Source organism: Chiroxiphia lanceolata, chromosome Z (assembly GCF_009829145.1).
Source record: "Chiroxiphia lanceolata isolate bChiLan1 chromosome Z, bChiLan1.pri, whole genome shotgun sequence".
Lineage (NCBI taxonomy): Eukaryota > Metazoa > Chordata > Aves > Passeriformes > Pipridae > Chiroxiphia > Chiroxiphia lanceolata.
The window spans coordinates 29,697,802-29,723,782 of NC_045671.1; the positions used below are offsets into that span (position 1 = coordinate 29,697,802).

Sequence of the window (25,981 nt, forward strand, 5' to 3'; positions counted from 1 at the left end):
AGATGCTGTAGTCCCTTCATCATCCTTGTGGACCTTTGCTGGATGCTCTCCAGTATGTCCACCTCTCTTGTGCTGGGGAACCCAAGACTGGACAGAGTACTCCTGGTACAGCCTCCCCAGTGCTGAATGGTGGGGCTTGGATCAGATCTGGAAAGTTGGTAGAGTAAGAAATGCCTTGAGATGACTTATTTGGAACAAAACAGTTCTGGACATGAAGGGTGAGGCCTGTGACTTTGTAAAAAAAATACAGCAAGAGAATTCTGCTTGACAGCAAGGCAGTCTAGTGAGATGAGCTATCTGAGCAGCTTTTGTTCCCTGAGGCCAGGGCTTCTCTGTTCTATCGGTAATCCCTGAAAGCCCTGTGGTGTCACCAGAAAATCACTATGACATGTGTGACATCAATCATTGTGCCTTCGGGGTATGATTCCTGAAAGCTCTCTGATGTCGCCACAGGGTCATTGTGACACATGTGACATCAATCCTTGGTGTGGGGCAGCCCTGAAGGCCCAGAGTGCCTGCCCTCCTCCCATGGGAACAGACATCTGCAGTTGATCAGAGTATGGACTTCCATCCTGTTGGCTGCCTTCTAAGGGATAAAAAGATTTGCCGAGGGGCAATAGTGGCAGAGTCTGGGGAGCTGGTCCCAACTCCTGCACACACAGGCTCTGACTGCTGTTGTTGAGGGGCCAGGAACTGCTTTCCCACCTTCCCAATTCCTTCTTGCACATGTCAGAGAGGTCAGTCACCACCCTGCCCCAAGAGCTGTCACATGCAAAGACACCTCTGGTGTCACTCATCTGCCTCAGGATAGTCTTTGGTACTTGTGGCACCCCAAGCACAGCCCCGAGGCCAAGCGGGAGCTGTTTAGCGCTCGACTGGGGCAGCCTGGCTGCTTTCTGCAGACTGCATCTCTGGATTGTGTTTCCAGGGCAGGTCAGGAGCTTTGTGTCTCTTTGGTTTGCAGAGCCAGATGGCAGAGGAGGTCTCACCAGAAGGCGGCACCTCTTCCCCTGCTGCCAGCACCAACCAGGTGCCCCAGGCTGTGCCTCCACGTGGTTCCGAGTGCCCAATCTGCCTGGACATTATTAAGGACCAAGTCTCTGTGAGCTGGTGCAGACATACTTTCTGCTTTTCTTGCATACTAGAATGGTCTTGCATCAGACCTGTTTGCCCAAATTGCCAGGAGCCTTTTCAGTACCTCTTCCGCAAGGTGGGAGACAACAATTACGAGGTGTACTACATTAGGTTTGACAGGCCTAATCGAGCACAGAGAGCTCATCGCCGCTCTGCAGGAAGGAGGCAGAATCGCTCCACAGGCCGCCAGCAGCGCAGCTCTTCCAGCAGGGAGCGTGGCACTGGCCGTGCCAGGACCCGAGAGAGGGAACGAAGCAGGTCCTCAAGGCGGCACCACAGGAGCCACAGCAGGGGTCAGCACGCCCAGGACTACGACTCCTCGAGCAGCAGGAGCCGGCAGCAGAGTTGGGCTGAAGACACATCTACTGACACCTCTAGTGATGAGGACCACGCTGAAAGGCCTGAACAGGATGCCCCAGTCCGCTCAGGGAGGAGTGAGCACCGCCAACGAGAACAAGGGGGTTCCTCCCGGGAATCACGGGTGGCAAGGAGCCGATCCCAGAGGAGGTCCCGCAGTCCTGACAGGCGCAGGAACAGGTAGCACACCCTAACCAAGAAGGGTAATGCTGTATATCCTGCTACTAGTGCCATGAATTAGAAAGCTTCACACCAAAACTGCTCCTACTTCCAACTCAAAAATAAAATCAAATACAACTGTCAAGCTTGAGGCGTAGGATCTATTCTCCTTTTAAAAATGCATCCAAAAATCCAGAGACCTATGCAAGGCTGCCCAAGGTTGTGAGGCTAACAAGCTAGAAGCTATAAGCTAGAAGAAATGCCTTGAGATGGTTTATTTCTAAAACAGAACATAGAGCTGGGCGTAAACAGCGAGGCCTGTGACTTTATATGAAAAATACAGCAAAGGAATTCTGTTTGACAGGGAGTCAGTCTAGTGAAATGAGCTACCTGGGAAGCTTTTGTTCCCTGAGGCCAGGGCTTCTGTGTTCTACGGGTATTCCCTGAAAGCACTGTGATGTCACCACAGTCATTGTGACATGTGTGACAATCTGTTTTGTGGCATGGGGAAGCCCTGAAGGATCAGAGTGCCCACCCTCCTCCCATGGGAACAGACATCTGCAGTTGAGGAGAGCATGGAACCCCATCCCGTTGGCTGCTTCTGAGAGCATAGAGAGGATTTGCAGGGTGGTGACAGTGGCAGGGCCTGGGTACTGGTATGGACCTGCCGCGTGCCCAGGCTCCAGATGCTGTTGCTGAGAGGCCAGGAACCTCATCCCCGCCTTCCCAATTCCTGCTTGCACATGTCAGAGAGGTCAGTCACCACCCTGCCCCAAGAGCTGTCACATGCAAAGACACCTCTGGTGTCACTCATCTGCCTCAGGATAGTCCTTGGTAGTTGTAGCACCCCAAGCACAGCCCCGAGGCCAAGCGGGAGCTGTTTAGCGCTCGACTGGGGCAGCCTGGCTGCTTTCTGCAGACTGTATCTCTGGATTGTGTCTCCAGGGCAGGTCAGGAGCTTTGTGTCTCTTTGGTTTGCAGAGCCAGATGGCAGAGGAGGTCTCACCAGGAGATGGCACCTCTTCCCCCACTGCCAGCACCAACCAGGTGCCCCAGGCTGTGCCTCCATGTGACACAGAGAACCTAATGTGCCCTATCTGCATGGACACCATTAAGGACCAAGTCTCTGTGAGCTGGTGCAGCCACTCTTTTTGCTTTCCTTGCATACTGCAATGGTCCCGCAACACAGCTGTGTGCCCGATCTGCAGGGAGCCTTTCCAATACCTCCTCCGCAAGGTGGGAGACAATAATTATGAGGTGTACTCCATAGGGTACTACATCAGCTTTGTCAGGCCTAATCGAGCACAGAGAGCTCGTCGCCGCTCTGCAGGAAGGAGGCGGAATCGCTTCACAGGCCGCCAGCAGCGCAGCTCTTCCAGCAGGGAGCGTGGCACTGGCCGTGCCAGGACCCGAGAGAGGGAACGAAGCAGGTCCTCAAGGCGGCACCACAGGAGCCACAGCAGGGGTCAGCACGCCCAGGACTACGACTCCTCGAGCAGCAGGAGCCGGCAGCAGAGTTGGGCTGAAGACACGTCTACTGACACCTCTAGTGATGAGGACCACGCTGAAAGGCCTGAACAGGATGCCCCAGCCCGCTTGAGGAGGAGCGACCGGCATCAACAGGGACACCAGGTTTCCTCCCGGGAGCCCCAGGCAACAAGGAGCCGATCCCGGCGGACATCCCACAGTCCTGATGGTCACAGGGGCAGGTAGAACACCCTACCAAGAACGGTACCACTGTTTGCCCCGCTACTAGTGCCATGAATTAGAACGCTTCACACCAAAACTTCTACTAGTAATTTCAAAAATAAATTCAAATCCAACCAAGCTTGGGGCCAAGCATCTGAAAATGCACCTGAAAATCTAAAAAGACCCTTCAAGGCTGCTGAAGGTCATGAGTGTAACAGGCTAGAAGCTTTACTGTTGCCTTTCTCATCCTGATCTATGTTACACTCATCTATAAAAGCTTGTACTTAACATTTTGTACAGATGTGCCTTTTCTCCCTATATTGCATTTCCACACTATGATAACTGAAGATGAAAGGAGAAAAATCCTTTCTGCCCTGGTACCAACAACACAAGTGGGTTATTATATTAGATAACATCTTGTCCCTCCACATCATCCATTTTTTCACACTTTACTCCAAATATCCCCTAGAATAACTTCTCATCTTACCACTCTTCTCACAAGGTGGCCGTGATAACTGAAGATGGTTTACAATCACTCTGCTGAATCACAGAGACTGCCTATGATGCCAATCCAAAACTAACACTGGTAGCAAGCCTCTGAGAAGCCTATTTTCCTCTTCTTTCTCCTTACAGACTTTAAAAACAGTCCCCCGAAGCCTTCATAGAGAAATTTGTTCCCATTGTATGCTCTGTAAACAGCCTCAGCTTTAAATGCCCGCAATGGGAGTACATGCTTCAGACTCTTCAGAACTCATCCAAAGACTACCAAAGACATTTAAAAACAATGGTGGACCAAGAACACTATTACTTTCAAGTAAGACTGGTGCAAAGAGGAGCTTTCTCAAATGACAAATTAATTTGAAAAATTAATTACTGGACCAAGACAAACTACTCAATTTTTGTATTGAACTACAGTCATCCTCTACCTGTACAATACTTGTGTCAGTCCGTGACTAGGACTGCCACAGAGCATTAAGGATTAGGAATTCTGATCAGGACCAAGCTGCTCAATTGCTCACTCAGAGCACTGAAACGCATCAAATTGCATTGGTTGTGAATTATTGACTGCTGTAGTCACTCCATCATCCAGACTGATCTGCCTTTGTAAAGCCATGCTGTCTATCTTGGATCACCTCCTTGTCTTGTATGTGATTTAGCATTGCTTGCATGAGGATCTGCAACATTATCTACCCAGGTACAGAGGTCAGGCTAACTAGTCTGTAATTCCCCAAGTCTTCCCTGCTTCCCTTTTTAAAAATAGAAGTGATGTTTCCCTTTTTCTAATCACCAAGGATGTGGCCGCACTGCCATGACTTTTGACATATGATGGACAACAGCTTGGCAACGACAGAGCTCAGTTGCCTCAGGACCCTGGAATGCATGTTGTCAGGCCCCATAGACTTGCGGTTGTTCGGGTCCAGAACCTGCCCTTTCTTTAGAGTGGGAGGGACTTCACTCCTCTGACTCTCACCTAAAGGTTTCAGGAACTTGAGAGATGTGGGAAGCCTGACTCCCAGCCAGTGACAACTGAGGTGAAGAACTCATTGAGTACTTCAGCCTTCTCCATATCTGTTGTTAACAGTTTTCCTTTCTCATTTATATGGGTCCTTTATCTTCTTGGCCTTTCTCTTCTGATCTATGTCCTTACAGAATCTCTTCTTGTTATTCTTTGCATCGCTTGCCACATCTAGTTCCACCTGTGCCTTGGCTTCCTTTACCCTGTCCCTGTATGCCTGAACTGTATCCCAGCACACTCCCCAGGTCACCTGTCCCTGCTTCCACCAGCTGTGCATTTCCTTCTTTCTTCTCAGTTTGAGGAGCAGACCTTTGCTCAGCCATGCTCACTTCTGGCCTGCCTTGTGTATGTCCTACACATTGTGAGGGAAAGTTCTTGTGCTCTAATAAAAGTGGCCTTTAAGATTTGCCAGATTTGGTCAGCCCCTCTGTCCTTAAGGACAGTTTCCCAAGGGATCTAATTCACCCAGTCCTTAAACATATTTAAATTTGCTCTTTCAACCTTCACGATTCTGATTTTTTTCCTTGCTAGGCCTACGCTCCTGGAGATTACAAACTTCACCAAGGCATGGTCATTACAGCCTGGGCTGCCTCCAGACTTAACTCCTCTGATGAGCTCATCTACATCAATGAGCACCAAGCCCCAGGCCCAGTAATGCTTCTCCTCAGTTGGTCTGCCCTACATCCAGACCAGGAAGCTATCCTATACACACTCCAGGAGTGTCCTGGATTGCTTATAACCAGCTGCATTGCTTTCCCAGTAGATGCCCAGGTGGTTGAAATCCCTCATCAGGATGGGAGCTTGTGAGCAAGCTGTGTCCTGTAGCCGAACCAAGGTGGCCTCGTCAACAGGCTCCCCGATCAGGAGCCTATAGTTACTTCCACCTCCAGGTGTCCTTTGTTCATCCTGTCCTTGATTTTCACCCCAGGCCCTCAACCTGTCTGTGACTGTTTCTCAAACACAGCTCTTCAAATCTAACCCTTTCCTTAACACAGAGTGCAACACTCAGCTGCAGTGTTCCAGTTGTCCCACCATGCTTCCATGATAGCAATTAGGTCATAGTTTTCTAACTGCATCATGGTTTTCAACTAATTGCTTGTTACCCATGCTGCATGCATTCATGTAGAGGCACTTCAGCTGGGCTGTCAACTTCTTCACCTTATGGTAGAAGGCCTCTCTGATTCCTTTGGGATGACTTACGGTGCTTCCTAAGGTGTTGGTTCCTGTTTCCTCTGACGTTCAGAACATCCCTTTCCCCTGTCAAATCCAGCTAATAAGTTCTGTCGGTCCCAGAAAACTCTTAACCCACTTGGTCAGGTGCACCCCACTTGGTGTCAACATGCCCAGGCTCTTGAAGGTGCATCCCACATCACAGAACCCAAAACCCTGAGCACAGCAGCAGCCATGCAGGCAGCCATTCATCTTATCCATTTTCTCCTTCGTGCTGGGTCCCAGTCTCCAGCTGGAAGGGCAGAGGAGAATATTACTTGTGTTCCTGACCCTTTCAACTTCTTTCCAAGAGACATAAAGTCCCCTTTGATATTTCTCAACCTCCTTGTTGTAGCCTAATTTGACCTTACACAAAATAGTAGTGGATGTTAGTCTTCTGTTTTTACAAGGCTTGGTAGCCTCTTTGTGATATCACGGATGTGGGCCCCTGGTAGGCAGCAAATGTCTCTAAAGAGGTTATCCAGATGGCAAATAGCTGGTTCTGTGCCCCTCAGGGAGAAGTCTTCAATAACTAACACCCTTTGTGCTTTTTTTGGTGGCACTTGTTCTAATATGGGTGGCTGATTGTTCCTACTTTGTAGCACTGTCCTTTTCTTGGTCTTGACTATTTGTTGCAGAGTCCTCTCCTTCCAGTCCCAGAGCATCATATCTGTTATGTAGGGGCACATGGGTAGCAAGAGGGTCACTTGTCCTTCTACTCCAAGCAGAGGCGAGAGTCCAATCTCACCTGCCTTGTGAGTCAGTCAGGCCTGCCAGCTCAGGCTTGAACAGTAACTTACTTTCCACTTCCAAGGACTTAAGGCAGGCCTGTCGCTCTGCCTGTGAGTACACAAAACAATGAATCTCCCACTCAGATTCCCACATAGAACTTTTCTTGGTTAGCTCCTAATACAACACAGTAACCTGCTCCAAACGCTTATCCGTCTGGACACACCTGTACGCGTGACACCCACATCTGCCTTCAGGGGGCTTCCAGATTCTGGGGCTCCCTGCAGGCGGGGGTCTCTGCCATTTTTGTTACACCATTTTTGTTACAGAAGGATGCCTCTCCTGGTTCCTCCCCAGTGAGGATTCAGTGTCCCTCCCTGCCGCCCCGCATCCTGGTTATATCCTGATTACACGCCCGCGTGCTCCTGGAGCCACTTAGCACTTCCCGCGCTTCCCCCTGGGATCGCACTCGCCCCGACAGCGCGTGTTCCTGGCGAGTTTCTCAGCTCCCGCCCGGGTGTCTCCGACCCGGGCAACCCCCAGCTCGTTCTACGATTCAGCCCCCAGACCTGACCGTACCGCCATCGCTGTCGCCACTGTCGCCGCTCGCCTCGCCGACGGAAGATTCCGGCGTCACCGGAATCTGCCGGGGTTGCCCCTGGCAACGCCCCGGGCACATCAGTCCCGCCTGCCAGAGCTGCCGGTACCTGCGGGACACTCAGCTCTTCACTGAATCACAGACTCACAGACTCTCCTGAGCTGGAAGGGACCCACAAAGACCATTAAGTCCGTCTCCTGGCCCTGCGCAGGACACCCCAAGAGTCACACCATGTGCCTGAGAGCATTGTCCAAACGCTTCTTGAACTCTCTCAGGCTTGGTGCTGTGGCCACTTACCTGGGGAGCCTGTTCCAGTGCCCAACCACCCTCTGGGTTTCCTACTATCCGACAGAGTCCCATCACTGGTCACCGGAGACAAGAGATCAGTGCCTGCCCCTCCACTGACCCTCACCAGGAAACTGCAGACAGCTGTGAGGGCTTCTCCAGGCTGAACAAGTGACCTCAGCTGTTCCTAGTATGACTTCTCCTCTAGACCCTTGCTTGGTTGTCTTTGAGTCCAGGAACCCCCTGCCCAGTTTGGTCTCATACTCAGCCCCCAGAACGTACTGTAGCCACCTCTGCTGTCCGCACTGTTGCTGTGAGCCTCACTGACTGTCCCTAAGTCTTCCTCTTAACTTTTGAGATGCATCTTACACTTCTCAAGCTTTATGAGACATAACACAAGCCACATTTATTCCCTTTTAAGACTCTAGCTTAAATGCCCATTGTTTATCCTCCTGAGAAGTTTTGCTTTCAAAATTCAGGAAACAAAGCTGAGCCTCATAGACTTGACCAGAATATCTTTCTTTAGGCAGAACAAAAATGTAAAAAATACAAATCTTTCCCAATAATTCCTCTCCTCTGATGTAGGACAAGGCTGGTGGCATGGAATGGCTGGTCCTGGTGATGGCCAGTGGAAGTGGTGGGTCCTGCAGCTTTTTCTACCACAAGGGACTTTGTGACTCTGGGAACACTGTGATGAGCTGTAGAAATTCCAAAGCAAAAGCCCACCAAGGATTTCACGTGCATGTTTAACCATATGAATACTACTATGCTAATAATTCCTTAATGTTATTAATTTCTATTGCATTGATGAGTAGAGGTCCTTATTAGCATGGCACTGTGAACAACACCTGAGCAGAAGAATTCACTACTTTAGTAAAGAAAGTATATTGCAAGAAAATGAAAAAGTGAGGAAACAGTGAGGGTATGTCATTCTGCCAGAGCATCTGCCCAGCCGTTGCAAGGTGTTTTGTAGGTGCTGTGCTGTAAGTAAATGGATTACAAGACTAATTTAAAAGAAATTACTGTTCTTTCTCCTTCCTGCTGACCTCTTATCTCTCACAGACACAGACAGCTTTAGCAAAGAGATTCATTGCCTTTTCATGCTAATGTTTTCAAATATTTTTTAATGTATGTACATGAGATGCCAGAAATTCTTTCTGTATCTAGCAATACTTCCTTTTCTCAAGTACTGGGTGCACAGTAAAAGGACATTCAGATTATACCAATATACTTTTGTGTGGATTTTTTTTATTATACCTCAATCAGCAAACCATTTATCCACTGCTGGCACACACACAACTTCTGAAATCCTTTGCTCTCATATTTTTCTTAATTATCCTTCTTCATTGTCCTAGGGCTTCTCTTTGTGCAGCAAAAAGAAGGTGGCACTTCAAACCAATTTCAGCTGAACTTCTCTAATTTACTAGAAGTTGCTCAAACAGCTGCTCCCAATAAGGAGAAATTCTAGAATATCTTCCAGTAAGAAGTGTTGGAAAAGAGAGTTGTGGTGGTGACTAGTAGGTATTATTCTCTCAGTGTTGAAATCCCTCTAGCATGAGTGGTGAACCATGTCCCAACCTGACTTCTGACTGCAAGTGTGGGTGCATGAACCATATTTCTCAAAGCTCTTCTTGGCTCTACTCTTCCTGGAGGCACTTTGGTTTCAAAGTTTGCCTTTAGTTTCATGGATTAAATATATCTGTCTCCACACGTCAAGAAAATTTTCCACCTAAGATCCAAAGTTTGGTTCTAGGGAACAATAATGATGCAGGAGACCAGTAAGCATTTCTGACTGTCATTTGCAATGGAACAAATAGCTCCTGTTTTTCCTTCTCCTTCCGCAACACTCACTTTGTTTTGCCAACAGAACGATTTGCAAAGCTCTTGTAACGTTGTGGGGAAGGCCAAACCAGCGCTTGTGGAGGCTGGCGCTCTTGCGTTTGGCTGCCGAATCTCCTGTCAGCTTCAAAGGGGTGAGGATTTTAACCACTGTGACTCCTCAGCCTGTGTGTGATTCAAGTTGTTTATCATCTAGACCATTCACAAACCTCCCACTGCCACTTCCCTTTCAGCAGTGGAAAATTCTTCCAAAAACTGAATTCTGAAAGTGGGACAGAGTTGTGCTGTCTCTTTCACTTCATATGGCTTGTGGAATAGCACATCAGTGCTCCTATTTCTCAGATGGCATAAGCTTAACATAACAGCGAGGAGACTTTAGCATTCTACCTTTACAATTTAGCTGCTGCTGAATCATTTCCACACAGAGATTTCAAACAAAATACTTATGCCTAGAATCCATGTACATTTTCTTCTATTCATAAATATGAATTGTATGATTTTGACATTCTTACATATGTATGCTTGTAAAAATCTGCTGATTTACACAGAACTGTACCACACTTCAACTCATGAAGAATCCTGTCTTCAAATTGAACCCAGCACTTAAAATTACATTAATTAAGTGTAATAATGAATACTTTGTTATGTTCTGCCACTGTGCTCTGCTCAGAAAGGTCATTTCATTTGTCCAGAGAGAGATGAAACTGAACATAGGGCTTTCCTCTCCATGTTATTCCTCTTCTCCAAGTCTCCCTGAGCTGCCTTTGTTTCACAGTGCCTTTGCAGGCACTGTGGGGTTGAAAAGCTGTTAATTACCACAAGGAAAAGACCTTGGAACTCCCCCTAGGTGAAAGAAAACAGCATGCACGATGGCTGAATTAAGTTTCTGTTTTTCACAACAGTAAAAAATGGACATCTGTTGCTTCACCCCCATGAGAAAGAATATATCACTGAAGTCTGTATGTCTGTGTGCAGATTCCTGCAGAATTCTTTCACTTTTCATTGTCTTGTCTGGTTGAGCCCCCACTGACTTCACAGGGCCTGGAGCCAACATGAAGAAGAGCAGACACTGCACATTATAGCACAGTCATGCTCTGACCCGTCCAGCCCTTGCAACAACACACACTGGTTTGTGGAAAGGAGAGAAAACATTTATTTCTTTAACAGATTGCTTATTGCCCAAAAAGAATTGTAGAAAAAAACTGAGTATCTGAAAAAATTTAGAAAAAACCTGAGTATCTCAAAAAACCCCAGAACAACTAAAAGATCAGACATGTTTAAGGCAAAGTGATGGTATGCTGAGTTCAGTTGATGGGTAAAGAAAAGGAGCTGCCCAGCACCGTTGTGGGATTCACTGGGGCTTTGTTGTACTCATACTCTGGATTTGCAAGTGAGACTTGGAATTTAGACTCCACTTTTGGTAAGAAACCCTTCTGCCCTTAAAAATTACAACAGATGACCTCTAGTGCATAATTTAATTTGGTGAAGGCCAAGGGTGAGGAAGCAATTCAAAGCACAGAGACATGGAGATGAGTCCAGAGGAACCAGAGTTAAATGGGATTGGAACAGACGCTTTCTGAAGGAAAAACAAGACCATCTCCTTCACCTCATTGCCCCAGAGGATGGACATCCAGGGGCAGAGATAAACCCCTGAACTTGGTCTCTAAACTCTTGGTGATATCCCCACCTTTGGATATCAAATTTCTTCATCCTTTGGGGGATTCTTTTCCTTTCTTTGTTACTGCTCACTTTTTCCCTTCTCTTGTTACGTGATTTGTTCTCTCTTACCTTATTTTCTTCAGCTAGAAGAATAAAAATCCCCAGTTCCAAGTAAGAAGTTTTATGTTTTTGCACAGGATGTTACCTTTGAGTAATGACCACGTAGCATTCCTTCACATCACAAAGTGGAGTGGGACAATGCTGCCACTGACTTCTCATACATACTTGTAATTTCTTTCTTTAGTGTCCCTACCGCCCTCTTCCTACCTCTTCCCCTACAGAAGCCAGATGTACCACATTTTTCTTTGGGGTCAAGACATCCCTGCACCTGTACTATCCGACCTGCAAATGCCAAACTGGAAACACTGCACTGCTCACACCTATCATGAAGGGGGTGTAATTGAAAAGGAACATGACCTCTCATCCCTGCAGCTGGCACTGACTGCAGCCTGTGAAATGTGGCTGGCATACTGATTTGAGCCTTATGCTAAAATCTCATTAGTCCTGCTGACTATTTTCAACACCTTTTGGGAATGCTTCATTACCATGCAAACAGCAAGAGCTTGTTTGGAAAGCCTCATCCAGGATGCAGACATGCATCTTTCATGAAACATGACTCCAGTTGCCAAGAGTAGAACTGACCACTGTTAACACTCTGCAGCTCCTGTTGGAAAGTCTCTGTGTCATCCACCATCTTTTCTATTTAAAAATAAAAAAGACTTTTCATCTCCAGTGACTTAGGATATATAGCATGGTAGATGCATTAGCTATTAACCAACTGATACTATTTTTTTCATTATTTTCACTGATTTTGAACTATTCTCCAACAGGCACAGAAATAAAAATACTTAATTACTGCCTAATATTCATTGCTTACACAGTCATTATACATTCATTTGCTTTCACTATTTTCTCATTTAATGCAGTTCCCATTTCTTTTAGCCTCTTTTAAATAACAGGACATGAATAGTTTGACTGATGTTTGATCATACAGCAAAGAAATGGAAACTACATAGTGCGTATGTGCTGCTCAGTCGCAGCCAAGATCAATTACAAAGTGTTATTCTAAATATCTTGATGGTAAAGAAACAGTAAAATCAGGTAAAATCTGAGAGTTTCTTTTTTATAGCAATTAATTTCCATATTGTGACAAATTAAAAAGTACTTTAATATTATTTTCCTTTTCTCCCTCAGTTTCTAAATACAGTGCATGGCAGGTCTGAACTGCATCCTAAATGGCTTACACATACATTTCTAGTGGTCTCCTGTAAAATCCTGCAAGCACTGTCCACTTCTGATTCTCTCATCCATTTCATTCCTGCTCCTTTCACTGTTTTTTTTGTGTATGACCTTGTCTTTTCTTGCAAAAATGTGATAACATAATGTATAGTCTATGAAAATAGCTTTTTTATTTTGCTTGGTTCTCTCTTGCATTTTTAACACTTCTTTTAAACAGCTTTTTTAACAGTTTTTACCCTGCCTTGAACATTCCTAATTTGTCTGTGCTAGTTACAACCCCAAAGGTTGTAACTCAGCACCCATACAACCTTCTGAAATGTGTTATCTGCTATTACTTTTTAAAGAAGATTTTAGTTAGACTGGTCAAAATTTTCTATTCAGACAAAGGGCTGTGTTTTCTGCCAAAACTAGAGTCATGGGATTATCTGACTGCCTAGAAAACTTCTCATTTTTTTTTGATACTGCTGGGAAAAGGTTGGTTTGAGGCTTTCAAGTCTTTTTTTTTTTTTTAACAAAGGTAGATACTTTCATATTGATAAAGTCTTTTGTGACCGTGTCAACAATACATTGGGAGACTACAAGGATTATGATCAGCACTTCATAATCCTTGTAGAGCTTCCTTCTGCATTGCCTGGGCTAACTCCACCACTAAACTCATTTAGCTCTTTTTTATTTTTTAAAAACAATGGTTTTCTACCTTGAGAATGAGGTCAAATTCAAATGCTTGAATCAAGCTTTCTCTGCAAGTTCTTAACCAAGCTGAACGTGGGTCCTTCAAGTTACAGAGAAACTTGTTAATGACAAAATGTTCATGAGCTTCTATAGAAAACTTTTAAACATTGTCAGGTTGGTTTAGAAATAAAAGCCAATCTCTCTCTCCCTGTACCAAATTTGCATACTTTGCTGTGATCTTACAGCACTGGCTATAAGAAAATAGGATTTTTCATGTTCTGCCGTCGCTGCTCTCAGTGAGCCTTTGCAGTAATGCCAACGTAATCAAACTTGTTTCGTTTCAGCCAGGTAAAAAAGTAGCCACTGACATGCCTTTACGCAAACATATTAGGTGAGACACAGTAGGACTCTGCATGACAAAGTTAGAATAGAAAAAGACAAAACCTTTTTCCAGAAACCTGAAAAGTACTCTTTAGAAAGGAGTAGCTAGGGTGAAATTGATTTCCACCTGAGGACTGGATACAAATACTATGATTTCTCTTTTATCCTCTTTATTTCAAGTTTCCAGAATTTGGTTAACTATAACAAACTGTCTTGTCATATACTCTAATTATTTTATTCTTTGTATATTTTTGTAATGTGTGTGCTTTCTTTATAAAGTATGCAAGTAAAAACATGCCTTGGATCTTTATATTAACCCATCATGTTCACAGCCTCTGCAATTCACCTCAAGAGAGTGGAGATAACACTAACATCATCCTTACATTTGTCAGCTGCTCAGAACAAATATTGTTTCTTCTCAGATTCATTATCGGCACCAGCAAGGATGCTTAGATTTTCTTAGTAGAGAATAACAAATCAGAGTACAGAATAAACTACATTTTCTTTCGCTTGAAAAACTGAAACAGACTTATTCTTTCCCATAAAACAAGAAAATACTATTTCCGTGTTTCTACAAGGCTTTTTTTCTCACTACTGAGAAGTTTTGTAAGCTGTTTTGACAGGACAAATACTGCTAAACAGAAATTGCTTAATGAATGCAAAGTGAGCTTGTCAAAGTAGCCAGATGAGGTATGAAATGACAACGAAATACTTGTCACCGCTTCTATTCACCCACATGGTCATTTAAAAAATTATCTCATTCAATCAGTCTACTTACTTTGAGTCTTTGAGGTTTTATGTGCTTGTCATATAAATAAAAATTACTTTTCATAACTGTTAGCCATGAAAAGTAACAAAATTGAGAATACCATGGATCCACTGCATTCTCAAGTAACAAGAATATAATTGGGAACTCAGCTGCAAACAACTGGAATGGCTTTAGACCCCCAGCGTTACTGATGGAGTCATTTAAAGCCATGGGAGCTGCAAACACGGGATGGGAGCCAGGATTTGTTCTGAAAAACTTCTATTAATAGAAATGGGCTGTAAGAAGGAGGAAGAAACCAAACCTCAGGAACAGAATCCACTGTAAAAGCTAAAATATTTAAATAACAGTAATTCTTCTGTTCAAAACCTCATTTTGAATTCAGTAACAATAGATTTAGACTAAATAAATCAGATATAGAAGGAAAATTACAGAAAGTAATTAAGTCTGTAAATGACATTAAGTCATTTTTTCTTTTACCTTTTTCTGTAATTCACAGAAAAAGATCCTGTTACTCCTTTGTTATTCACATGATTAAAATAGATGCCAAGGACTTACGGAAAGGCAAAGTATCTGACTGTTAAAATGAGAAAGTGTAACAGTGAGTGTTTACCATTAAAATGCTGGGGTTTTTAGGGAAATAAAAACAATGGAAAGTCTTTTTTAACAGTGTAATTAATTTTGAGTGCTGAAGTGACATTCCTACTGGCTAAATTACTCTGTTTTGCTGTTCCATGGAAGCAGAGGTGCCTCTATTCATTCATACTGTTATAGCTGCAGACTGGAGAGAACACAATACATGATAAACAGGCAGCACGATTTCAATTTTCCTTCACTTCATGGCATCTTCAGTGAGCTCAGTGTAGCTGTGAATAAAAGAGCAAAGATGGTATTTTTCTGTACCTTGGCACTGCCTTTCGTTTTCATTGTACCTGGTACCTCCTAAGCTTTTAAAATATTTGATTCCTGGGATCTACTTTCTTTCACAGTTCAGACCTGTTATGTGTAAGGATTTCAGTAATTTGACCAAAAATATGGGTTTTAATTTTTTTAAATAAGAACAAAAGTTTGTATGGATACTCTGATTTTGATTTACAGGCTACCATTTTTTATAAATCAGTTAAAATTAGTAAAATGACAGGTTCAAGCTAAACTGCAACATGCAGCCCTTCAATCATGATAAAAGAATATTTTAGGTTTTTTTTAATTAAACTCTTCCCAAGCAGATACACAGAGAAATTCTGAAGTCTCAAACCACTGAAAGGCTCCAAAAACTACCTTTTACTTTAAAGTCAAAGCTTCCAAGTCAATGTTTCTTAGGTTGCTTTATAAATGTTTCTGATTTCCTGGGCCATAAAAGCTTCCTTTCCTATCCCGTTTCTCTCCAAACTATTCAAGCCTGTGTTTCCCCAAGTTCATAGAGACTCAATGACAGATTTTAAGCCTGCTATCTTAGCAGTTACATTGCATTAGAAACAGAAGCAAACCTTTTCAAACACAATTTGTGTGAGACATGTTAGAATGGACTGGTTTTCACAAAGCAAAGGATCCATGATTTGAAAATCCAGACTATGAAGAATCTTACTTTGGGCATCAAAAAAAAAAAAAAAAGGATACAAAAGCTCTAATTACTTGCAGAGGTAAATGCCAACAAGTTTCTACTCAGCACAGAGGGATATAAACAGTTCTCCAGTAGAGTAGAAAGCATTACTGAGAGGTAGTTTTAGGCATTATTATACATATTAATACCTTTTAAAATTACATGGGTTTGCAGGTATTTGTTTTATGTTGCTCTGAGCTACACTCAAAGCTTCAGAGACCAGAAGAGACCAACAACAGTAATAACAACATGTTTAACCTTTCAAAAAGATGTATACTTCAGTTTTTTCTCAGAAATAGTAGAACACGTAGTGGATAGGATAAAAATTCAGCAGCAGTTTTCCAGGTAACCAGTGCAATTCATGCATAACCTTGCCCCTTAAACCAATTTGATTCAATCATGTTGATAAAAACATTCATCGCTCCTTACTGGAATGCTCCTTACAAATCTTAATTTTTTTAACTATAATTTCTTCCTGTTCTTCGAAGATGATGTAAAGTAATATCTTCCACCTTTAAGTCATTAGTGGGATTTATGCCCTCTGTCGAAAGTGTGGCTTTGTCTTTTTTTTATCATGCTTGCTAATACCAGTGATTTTGGAAGGAGCAGATTAGCATCTTAATAGGCAGGATGCAATACTCCAAAAACTTTAATGGCCTTGGTGGTTGTTTGTTTTCTCCTTCTCGTTTTTCATGTATTGTTAAAATCAGATTCAGCATCTCCCCCAAGGTCAACCGTCTGATCACATTTCCCAAGCAAAACCCACCTTAAGAGCTATTTCTGTTGCAAAAAGTGAGTCAGCAAAATTTCCTTTATTTAAATACCTCATAAGTAGTCACTCGCTTTCCAAGAAATTGTTCCTTTATTTTGTGGTTGAAGGAAGAGCTTCTCATTATACTTGCTCTGGAAACTTAGACAGAAAGAGAAAGGTGAATTATTATTAGTTGTTCCCTGAAATTTTATTTCCAAAGCCAGTTGTTATAGAAGCCATTAAATGAGAACACAAGGACCAGAGGATGCAGGACCAGAGCTGACCCTTCTAGGAATTGCTCACGTCAGGTGAACTGATAAACTGAACCTGTCACAGTCATGGTTCTGTCCAGGTACTGTTTTTGACAGATCTGCTGCTGACACTTACAGCCTGAACACCTGTTTGGTTTCCCACAGTCTACCATATGAACTTCTACACGCGTGTCAACACCTCTGATGAAAAACGGAAGTTTTCAGACACACAGAAGTCAAAAAGACCAGGCTTGTTGTAACAGTTCAAAATGGCTCACAGAGCTTTGCCAGGTTCATTCATTCATGGATCTGGAGGCAGCCAGATCTGCTTTGTTATGCCAACATTAAAACGCTTCTCCAAAGACAGGTTAGAAATGAGAATAGAAGATAGTACTTTGGATCATCCTCAAAAAGAAAATAAAAAATTATTGCCAAAAAAATTAGATCTCCCGGGAGTGTTCAACTAAGGTGTACTGTTTTTTTTTTTTTTTTATGTGAGTAATCTGCTGCAAAAGCAGACGTTCGCAGCACAGGCAGCCGAGGCTGTGCAGCGTGCCGGGTCCCCCCACGGGGCACTCAGCGGACCCACGGCCGAGGTCAGGGATATGCCGCAGAGTTCCAGGGCCACGCAGGGCGGCACCGCCGGGGCCCCGAACGCCATCCCGGGCACCGACGCCCGGTCGGGCTCTGCTGCCGCCGCCCGGCCCGGGGCGGACGCGATGGGGCGGGAGCGCTGCGGGCCGGCGGGTGCCCGGTGCGGACCCGCCGGGGCTGGGCCGTGACACCGCTCCCTCCTTGGTACCGGGGGCGAGTTCGCCCGCAGGACGCTGCGGCCGCGCCGCGGGGAGGCGGCGGGGGCTCGGCGGGGCGGGGGGAGGCGGTGCCGGGCGGGCGGGGCCCGGGCTCGGCGGGGCTGGGGCCAGGACCGGAGCCGCGCGAGTTGGAACGAGCGGCGGCGGCAGCAGCGGCAGCAGCGGCAGCAGCATGGCTTCATCGCAAGGGAAGAACGAGCTGCTCTTCGCGGACTGGATGGCAGCGCTGCCCGGCAGCCTCCACAGCACCCCGCTCACCAACCTGGCCATTCCCGGTAGGTGCTCCCGGCTGCCCTTCCCACGGCCGGGAGAGCGAAGCTCTCGGCGCGGTTCAGTGCTCCGCGCACACCGCTGGGCAGGCGGCGCGCCCCTGCCATGCTGCCGTGGGGCTCCGTGGCTGTCCCTTACCGCGGTGCTCCGTGGCTGTCCCTTACCGCGGTGCTCCATGGCTGTCCCTTGCTGCGCTGCCGTGCGGGGCAGGTGCAGGGAGAGGCTCCCGCGGGACGCAGCTCCGGCGGCGCCGCGCTGTGCCCGACTGGGAGGCGGCGGGAGCTGTACCTGGAGCCAGGGTGGAAGGGAGCCTGTTCCTGCACCACCAGACCGGCGTAACAGCCCGATTAGCAGACCTCGCGTAGCTCCGAAATGCCACATACCTCCCGTTTCCTCGTAAACTTATGCGTCTCGGTGGGTCAGAGCGCGGCCGGGCGCAGGGCTGCGGCTGCCGGGAGGGGAGGCAGGGCTGCGGCACTGCGCGGCTTCGTGCCTTGTCGCCGTCAGGAAACGTTCGATCTCAACACAAATTCAAATAAGATGAGAAATGGCAGGTGGTGGTGCTCAGGCTATGAACTCTTTCTTTCCTGCTCTGTCAGCTTTTTTTTTTTTTTTTTTTTTTTTTTGTAAGGTATTAACTAAAGCTGTAGACTTAGGCAAAATGCATCTCAGAATGCAAGCCAGTAATTGATTCAAATGGTCTCTGGTTTGAGGGAGCACCTCGTTTTGTAAGACCTCTTTACCAGCAGCTCGTCCTCTCTGAGGTGTCTAACGGGAATGACGTTAGAGAGATGCAGAAGCTTTAATACCTTTTAAGCTTCTCATGAGAAATGTTCACTTCTTGCAAGTTTTTGTGTATTAGCCGCTCATGTTACAGGAATTTTTATGATATTAAAGACATTAAGACAATGTACTTGCAGCTGCTATTTGCTAGAAGATGTTTTCTGTAGTTTCATTTAAACACAGGTGTGCCCTTCTAAAAGTATATGTCGTAGTTTCTTATAGTTTAGACAAGCTGTATCTAGCACTTTACTTGCTACATTGTTTTTTTGCTGTTGACCGAATATATCCTGTATAAAATTATGTCCCTCTTAGGCATGATGTATCCTCAACTGATACATCAACCTATGTTGGAGCTGTAAAAATCTTTTGGTTAATAACTTTTCATTAACCCACAAACTGCAGAATGCTCGTACTGAATACTGGCTATGATAAGAAATGAGTCTGTTTCTGATTCATGGTGGCTTCTCAGGTTAAATGTTTTGGAGACATTTTCCTGGTTTGAGGGCATCGTGATCAAACTTCCTTGCTTCTAGATACAAAAAATTGCCTTTGATATGCGTCACCATTAAGTGGCTTCCTTGACCAAAGGAAGCATTATGGGGCATGGTTATTGGTGCATCTGTCTCACCAAGATCTCTCTGTTACATTCTCACAGCCTCATTGTGAAAAGTGTCCGCAGTTTTTGAGAGTGGACGTTTCTCAGAGCTTTGGCAATAATAATAATACAAGCTTTCACACCTTGTTAACATGTTTAAATTGAAACAAACAAACAAAACAAAACAAACCTCCAGTGGCCAGTTAATCCCAATACAGCACTAAGCAGTGGGCAAGTTCTGTAGGCTGTTAAGTGCAGAGACTGATCCCTTACATTGGGAGAAGGATTTTGTTCACTAACAGCCATGAATACAGGGTTGCTTTTTGTGAAATTAGCAGCAAAACTTATATGACTTGAGTGGCATAGTGTTAAGACCTTTGAAATTTGTCCTTCTGTTAGTGTAAATTGACACAAACCTCTTATATGCCTGTCTCCATTTTTAAATGCCAGCTTTGGCAAATAGAGTCGTATGGGGAGGGTGGCAATATGTTTCTTATGAATTTGTAAACTGGGGGCCTGGCACACAGACTATAGGTATCAATGCAGTTTAAATATTATCTTCTAACATTTAGATTTATTATTATATTTAATATACAGTGTGGAAATGTACAATATTAAGTACAAAGGCTAACATGGGATTGATTTCATCCTTTAAGAAGAAATAACCTTTCAGACATTCCTAATATTTGAAAGTTTTCTCCCACATGTCCACAGCTGAACATTAATGATATGAGTGCATAATAATTATTAACATATAACTAGTGTCCAAGTAGTTAATGCAAGGAATGTGTAAAATGCAAACCCTCATATGTCAAATTGTCATAGTTTTAACTCATGAATTTTTAACTGTTTTGGAAAATAATGTGTAAGTACTAAGGTATTCATACAAGTACTGCCATATCATGTGAATAGCATTTTATTTACATTGCCTTTTTTTTTTTCCCCAGCAGGATTTAAACTTCCCTTGCACAATATGAATACTGTTCTTGACCTTAATTCAGCTGGAGGAAATTCAGTTATGGAGGCAGAGTCCAAAAGTCAGTCCAGTGCAAATGTGGAAGAAAACAATTAGCTTGAAAATGTTAGAATGAATTTTCCAGTACAGAGGGTGTTCCACTGTATCAAGGGAGAAACGTTGTTTTATTAGAAATCGCCACTACGTTTTTCATTGTTTAGTAGGAGTCCTTGGAACTGAGATGATATACTGTGTTGTCTTTACACAGACATGCTTGTATTATTTTAACTGTTGTAAAGAGAGGCACAAAACCCACAGTATTCTGTCATAACTGTATGTAAACAATATTTTGAAGGAGTGTTCTGTTCATAGTATATTTAAAAACATTGATCACAGTTTTTTATTGGTCAGTTGTCAGGCTTATGCAGGCACAAATTTGTATTATTTAGCACCAATTATGCTTTCATAGTCAGTGCTGGATTTTGGTATTATTTCAGTAAGTTCTTTTACTAATTTCTTTCTCCAGAGTTCAAGCCAGGTACTTTTGTTTTCCTAACTCCTAAAACCCTGTAGATGAGGCCGAGGTCTCTAATATAATGTGTTCCAGCCTTGTCCATCAGAAACTTTTCTGTTTGAGTTTCTTCCAAGTATGAGGATGCTGCATTATAGCATGAGGTTTTCTGCTTTCATTGTGCTGCCTATGTCTGTGTTCTCCTACACTGCAAGTGGCAGATTTTCCTCAAGTGATACTACTAGTAGGAAATAATAGTATACATTATTTGGAAATAAAATAGTCCCTTAGTTTCCAGAAAATGCCACACATGCTTAATCTTCTATTGCTATGACAATTAGAATATTGAAAGGGTATATTCCTGGGACTTTAGGCCAAGGGGTATGTCTTCTAGTGTTTGTAAACTGCCTCTTGTGGTAAAGAATCTACCTGGATAAACTTGCAACACTTTGGCTAAGAAAAAGATGGAGGATTTTGGTGTTTGGGGAGAGGATGTCTTTCAGTAGTTGGCAGAATGTTGGCACAGCTTTTTCAGTGCCTGTGCCTCTTTGATCAGGATAAGAAACAGGTATTTGTACGTAAGGCACGCTTATAGAATTTAAATCTTTGTGCCCCCAGATTGAGGCTGAAAGGTGAGGTATGGAGAGACTTTTTGCTCTACTTTGTCAATGTGCTCTTATCTGGATTGAGCATATGAGTTATGTGCAGTGCAGTAAATAGACGTGAGTAGGCAGCATTTCCTCATGAACTGATCCACTTACTGATCAATAAACTTTCTTATTGACAGTCTGTAAATATGTATCTAATTTTATATCAGTCTGAGGTTTTGTACAAACAATCTGTGTGATATATGTTGCCTTTTCCACTGGTGCTAATATTCCAAGCCTCTGAGAAGTCCATAATGATAATTTGTCATGGAAAAGAGTATTTACCTCCTCAGGTAACTAGTCCCTCCACCAAAATTGGTGCTAGCCTAAGATGTGTCGCATGAGCAGTCTGTGCTAGAGACATGTCTGTCCTTCATATAGTGTAGGTAAAGTCTTCTGAATTAATTTAACACCCAGAATATCCCTTGAGTGCATAACTTCGACAGTTGTTCTTCAGGCTTTTGTTTCCTAGGAGAGGTCTCTGCTTTCTTTGAGCAGATGAAACTTCTGACCTCAGCATGTTCTCTTATTGCTCAAGGGTGCACTATAAGCAACACAATTCTCAGTGCCATTTATTTTCACAGTGACACCAGCTTGGCTGCTATATGTGCCAATGTGCTAATGTAGTTCCTTAAAAGGAATGCACAGGATCTGATTGGCATCTCTTGTTTTCAGATTAAATTTTTGTTTGTTTGTTTGTATTTTGACGTATAAAGTTCTCTGCCCATCAGCTGGAAAGCGACTGCTAGACACAGCAGAGCTAACTTGGCTCCTCTTAAATAAAAATCTGTTACCCAGTGGAATTTTTTACCATTAGCCATCTTTAGAAGGAAGCTCTGTGACTTGAATTTTGTATTTTCCACTGTCATGCTTTGAAAAGAAAACAAGACCTCATAGGGAGTTATTTTACGAAAAGAAAGCATGTATGCCAGTGTCAAAGATGTATTAGAAGATGGAAGATGGTATGGGGAGGCTTGGGAAAAGCTTATGTGTTAGTGTAGCTGGAATATTTTAGCCATTTTTGTGAGTAACAGCACTGCCGAGTTAATGTAACAGCTCTGTTTTGAATACTTGTAATAGCTTGCAAATTTTCAAGTGATTACTTTGGTTCTTGGACAGACACTTCTCAGCCCCGTGGGGAAGTTCTTTCATCTTAAAAAAGGCTAGAAGTTCTTCTTTGTTGGTTACGTAGGCACACAACATTTTCACTGTTTAAATGTTATTAGGAAGCTATTTAATTTTGAGCTTGAACATCTGATGATTTGGATTTGGATTAAAAGTGAAGAATGATTGTCTTCGAGAAGCACTTGGGACCTGTTTCACCCTTGTGTGTCCACTGTGATCAACAGAGTACCTCTGCTTTGTGTACCAGGGTCTGATTCTGTACAAAATGAGCTCTGTCTAGAACTGTGGACTGATGATGCAGGTAAATTTATAAAAAAGCCCATCATGCAAGTCACCCCTAAGCTTTTGACATGCATATAAGTATCTGGAAGAGCTGTTTCTTTTTCCAGTGCGCGCTGCACTAGTTTTTCGGTGTTCTTCTATCAGAAATAAATACTTTATGCTTTATTTTCTGATCAGAAAATGAGCAAAAATCCTTATATCTGACCTTCGTAACTTCCTTTAGGATCTCTCTTTTCCTCCTTGTTCATGTTCTTCTCTTTACATCAATTATTTTTCTCCCAAAATGGCCTCTCACTGGCCCTGCACACACCAGTGTGTCATTTCCAACCCTTTCAGAAATATTTCTGTGTGATACAGTTTCCTGCAGCATTCGCTGTTAATTTCTCCTGCTGCGACATGTTTCTAGCACACACAAAATGAAGCTCTTTGGTTCCTCATACTGCCACAAAATCAAACAGTTCAAGCCCTTTGCTTACTTGCCCATCTACGACCAGAGGTAATTCGAAGCTGCCTTTGCTTGGTTTCCCCACAGGGGCTGTTTATTAATCCAGCAGTCCCTGTCCACTCTGTCTCCTGCGGCTCAGTTCCAGCAGAATGGCCTTCTCTGACCTGCCTCACATCCTGCTACCATGGCAGGTGCAACAGAGGGAAGAGCTTTGTTGCCATCTGGAATTATTTCGGTCTTTTCAACTCAATGAACTGCTGTTTTATGTCTTGTCTGAAAATTTCTTAGCTGTTCTGTAAATCCAGACTGCCCTTACCTTCTGACAGTTTTTAACTTCGTGTTTGGTGGTATGTGTTTTATGTTTGGTAACTTTCTGCAGTTCTTACTGTAGTGCAACTTGAACTGTGTCTTTCATACAAAATATACTTGGATTTTAAGATCCTCAGACACACTCAACAGTGCAAGTAGTTAAAAATGCAGGTACAAAGTAGACAAAGTTATGAAGATTGTAACTTTAAGACCCCTAGGAGGGCTATGCAATCTCTTCTATTGCTCTGCATAGAGATAATAATTAAAATTTTAGCAATTTATTTAGAAATTAATTATGTGTAGCTTACAAATAGTATTCAAATATAGTAGACAGATAGGTGTTTAACAGTTCTGCTCTTCAAAGAGCAGCCAGTTCCAGGGGGAATAACTTTCATGCTCATCTTGTCTTTTCTTCAAAGTAGGTACAAATTATGGGTGCTTTTGTGAACAGATATCCTTGTGCAATCCCTACAGTATAGCCTATAGGACACTGCAAACTATATAATTTGAAAGAAAAGTGGTTCAAAATCTGGTGGTTTGGGTTTTAATCTAAACTTTTACAAAGCTGAATGTTTTATTTGACCTACTGTAGCAAACCTTGGTTTGATCTTCTCCATTGTTTTGAACAGCTGTATAGTATCAGTCAGTAACTGTACAGAAAGGCTAAAATATGTTATTTCTTGTTAGAAAGTACAGATTTCTATTTTAAAACCATCTAACGGTTTTCACCGTGGTCTAATTTTTAAACAAATTGCTAAAGCTGCTTTCAGATGCTTTTTTTAACCAGCTTTTAAACCATCTCTCTTCACATTAAATAAAGTTAATCTTTACTTCATTTAATCTCTTTAATCTGGTTAGCTCACACATCTCATGCTTAAATACTTAGTGTTTCAACTGCGAAATAAACTATTGCAGAATAGCTAGAAAAAGAGAAAGGATGGGAAGAAAAAATGGATTTGCTTTGTTGTGGTTGCAGGATTTGCTCCCCTCTGTACATGTCACTTCGGATGTTTCAGATGATTGGAGATATATGACATGTGCTGCTGCTATGGAGGGGAAAACCTATCCATGAAGTTTACTGGATTATAATTTTTGCTTGTAATTTAAAAAAGCCAGGATAAAGGGCACTGAACTAATGTAGGCTTTAAGTAAATTCTGTAGCCTTTTTTTTTATAACAAAACAAAACCCAGTGAGTTGAAGATTATACTTTATGCTTTACCTTCTTGTCATGCTGTCATCCACAACCTATTTATATTTTAATAGAAGGCTTTTTTTTTAAACCTGTAAAACCTTTGGCATGTGTTTATACTTTGACAGCCATGCAACTTTGTTTTATAATTACAAAAGGTTGATTAACTAAGAGTAGAAAAAGGTAGAATAGATGAGTTATGCAATCAAACTGATGTCTTAGAGCCTCAAAGTTTATTAGCTTGATGGTTTTCCTAGATCCTGTTATTAGAACTTTAACCATCAAAATACATGCTTCAAAAATACATGCTTCAAACTAGTCTGGGTGTTCACACCAAAACCAAATGGTGTGTTTGTACATCTTCTGAACCAGCGTGTGACTGAAATTGTCTTCCGGTGTTTCATTCAGATGCCTGCCATTGAAAGGTAGAAGAGAAATGGAAAAGTTTGATGCATTTTCATTAACAGACACTGCTGAATGGTCTTATGAAGGCTGTTAGAAGTCTCTGCCATGTTTTCTTCTTTGTAGACTGGGCTGGGTAATCTCAAAGCCGCTGATGTGAGGCTAGCCTTTCTCTCAGGAGGGGAGCTGGATTAGGAAATCTGCTCCATGGATTGTGGAACATTTCAGTGATCCCTAGGCTGTGCTTTGGGAGAAAGAGCATTTGTTTTACACTGCAAAGCTCACAACAACTTTTGGTGGAGTGCTACTTTCCAGCCGTGTGAATGCTACCCAAAAGTTGGTTTTTCAGCAGAGAAGTTTGAGCATGTACTGATTCTAGTCGCTACTACAGGAATCTCAACACATTTTCTGTTTTGGTATTAGTCTTTCTTTCTGGTGAAGCTGTCAAATTTTACAAGACTGTTCTAATTGTATAGATCATGTTCACACATACTACCTCATAAGTCATGCAAGCTGGGTAGGTAGTATCCCTTGTATCTCATGTGTGAAAATGCATGTTCCTATCATGTGATCCAAAAATGTGAGAATTTTGGATTGATTCCCTCAGACTTGAAGTGTCTGCACCTCAGAAGTGGCTCATATGTCTATGATGGGCAGATCAGGAGGTCACTTTGAAGCTACTGCAGAAGACACCTGGCAGTTGCTTTTTCCATTGCTGGGAAGCAGTGAGGACTGCATTGGCATTCTGCATGACACCGCAG

The 25,981-nt window shown here is 43.3% G+C and overlaps 2 protein-coding genes and 1 long non-coding RNA gene across 7 annotated transcripts in view; 2 read left to right on the plus strand and 1 right to left on the minus strand.

Annotated features, from left to right (window-relative positions):
- The first annotated feature begins 428 nt into the window (after nt 1-428).
- LOC116780199 (E3 ubiquitin-protein ligase Topors-like) lies at nt 429-3,627 on the plus strand. 5 transcript variants are annotated; one of them, XM_032674800.1, is made up of 3 exons: nt 439-737; nt 965-1,254; nt 2,943-3,627. In XM_032674800.1, the coding sequence occupies exons 2-3, from the start codon at nt 971-973 to the stop codon at nt 3,361-3,363; spliced, it is 705 nt and encodes a 234-aa protein (XP_032530691.1). In that variant the 5' UTR covers nt 439-737; nt 965-970; the 3' UTR covers nt 3,364-3,627. The 5 variants fall into 5 exon arrangements, with proteins under 5 accessions (XP_032530693.1, XP_032530690.1, XP_032530691.1 ...); XM_032674802.1 differs by lacking the exon at nt 2,943-3,627 and having other exon boundaries at nt 429-557; nt 965-1,795; XM_032674799.1 differs by lacking the exon at nt 2,943-3,627 and having other exon boundaries at nt 438-737; nt 965-1,795.
- Nucleotides 3,628-14,761: 11,134 nt separating this feature from the next.
- Nucleotides 14,762-18,478, minus strand: LOC116780761. Its single transcript, XR_004354614.1, has 3 exons — nt 18,360-18,478; nt 16,717-16,802; nt 14,762-15,158 (listed from the first exon to the last, which is right to left on the minus strand). It is a non-coding gene; the product is annotated as an uncharacterized LOC116780761 (long non-coding RNA).
- PLCXD3 (phosphatidylinositol specific phospholipase C X domain containing 3) overlaps nt 17,810-25,981 on the plus strand; it is a 74,864-nt gene continuing 66,692 nt past the window's right edge. The window contains exon 1 of the mRNA XM_032676070.1: nt 17,810-17,981. Within this exon, the coding sequence (XP_032531961.1) occupies nt 17,879-17,981 (103 nt within the window). The 5' untranslated portion in view covers nt 17,810-17,878. The remainder of the gene's footprint in view (nt 17,982-25,981) is intronic.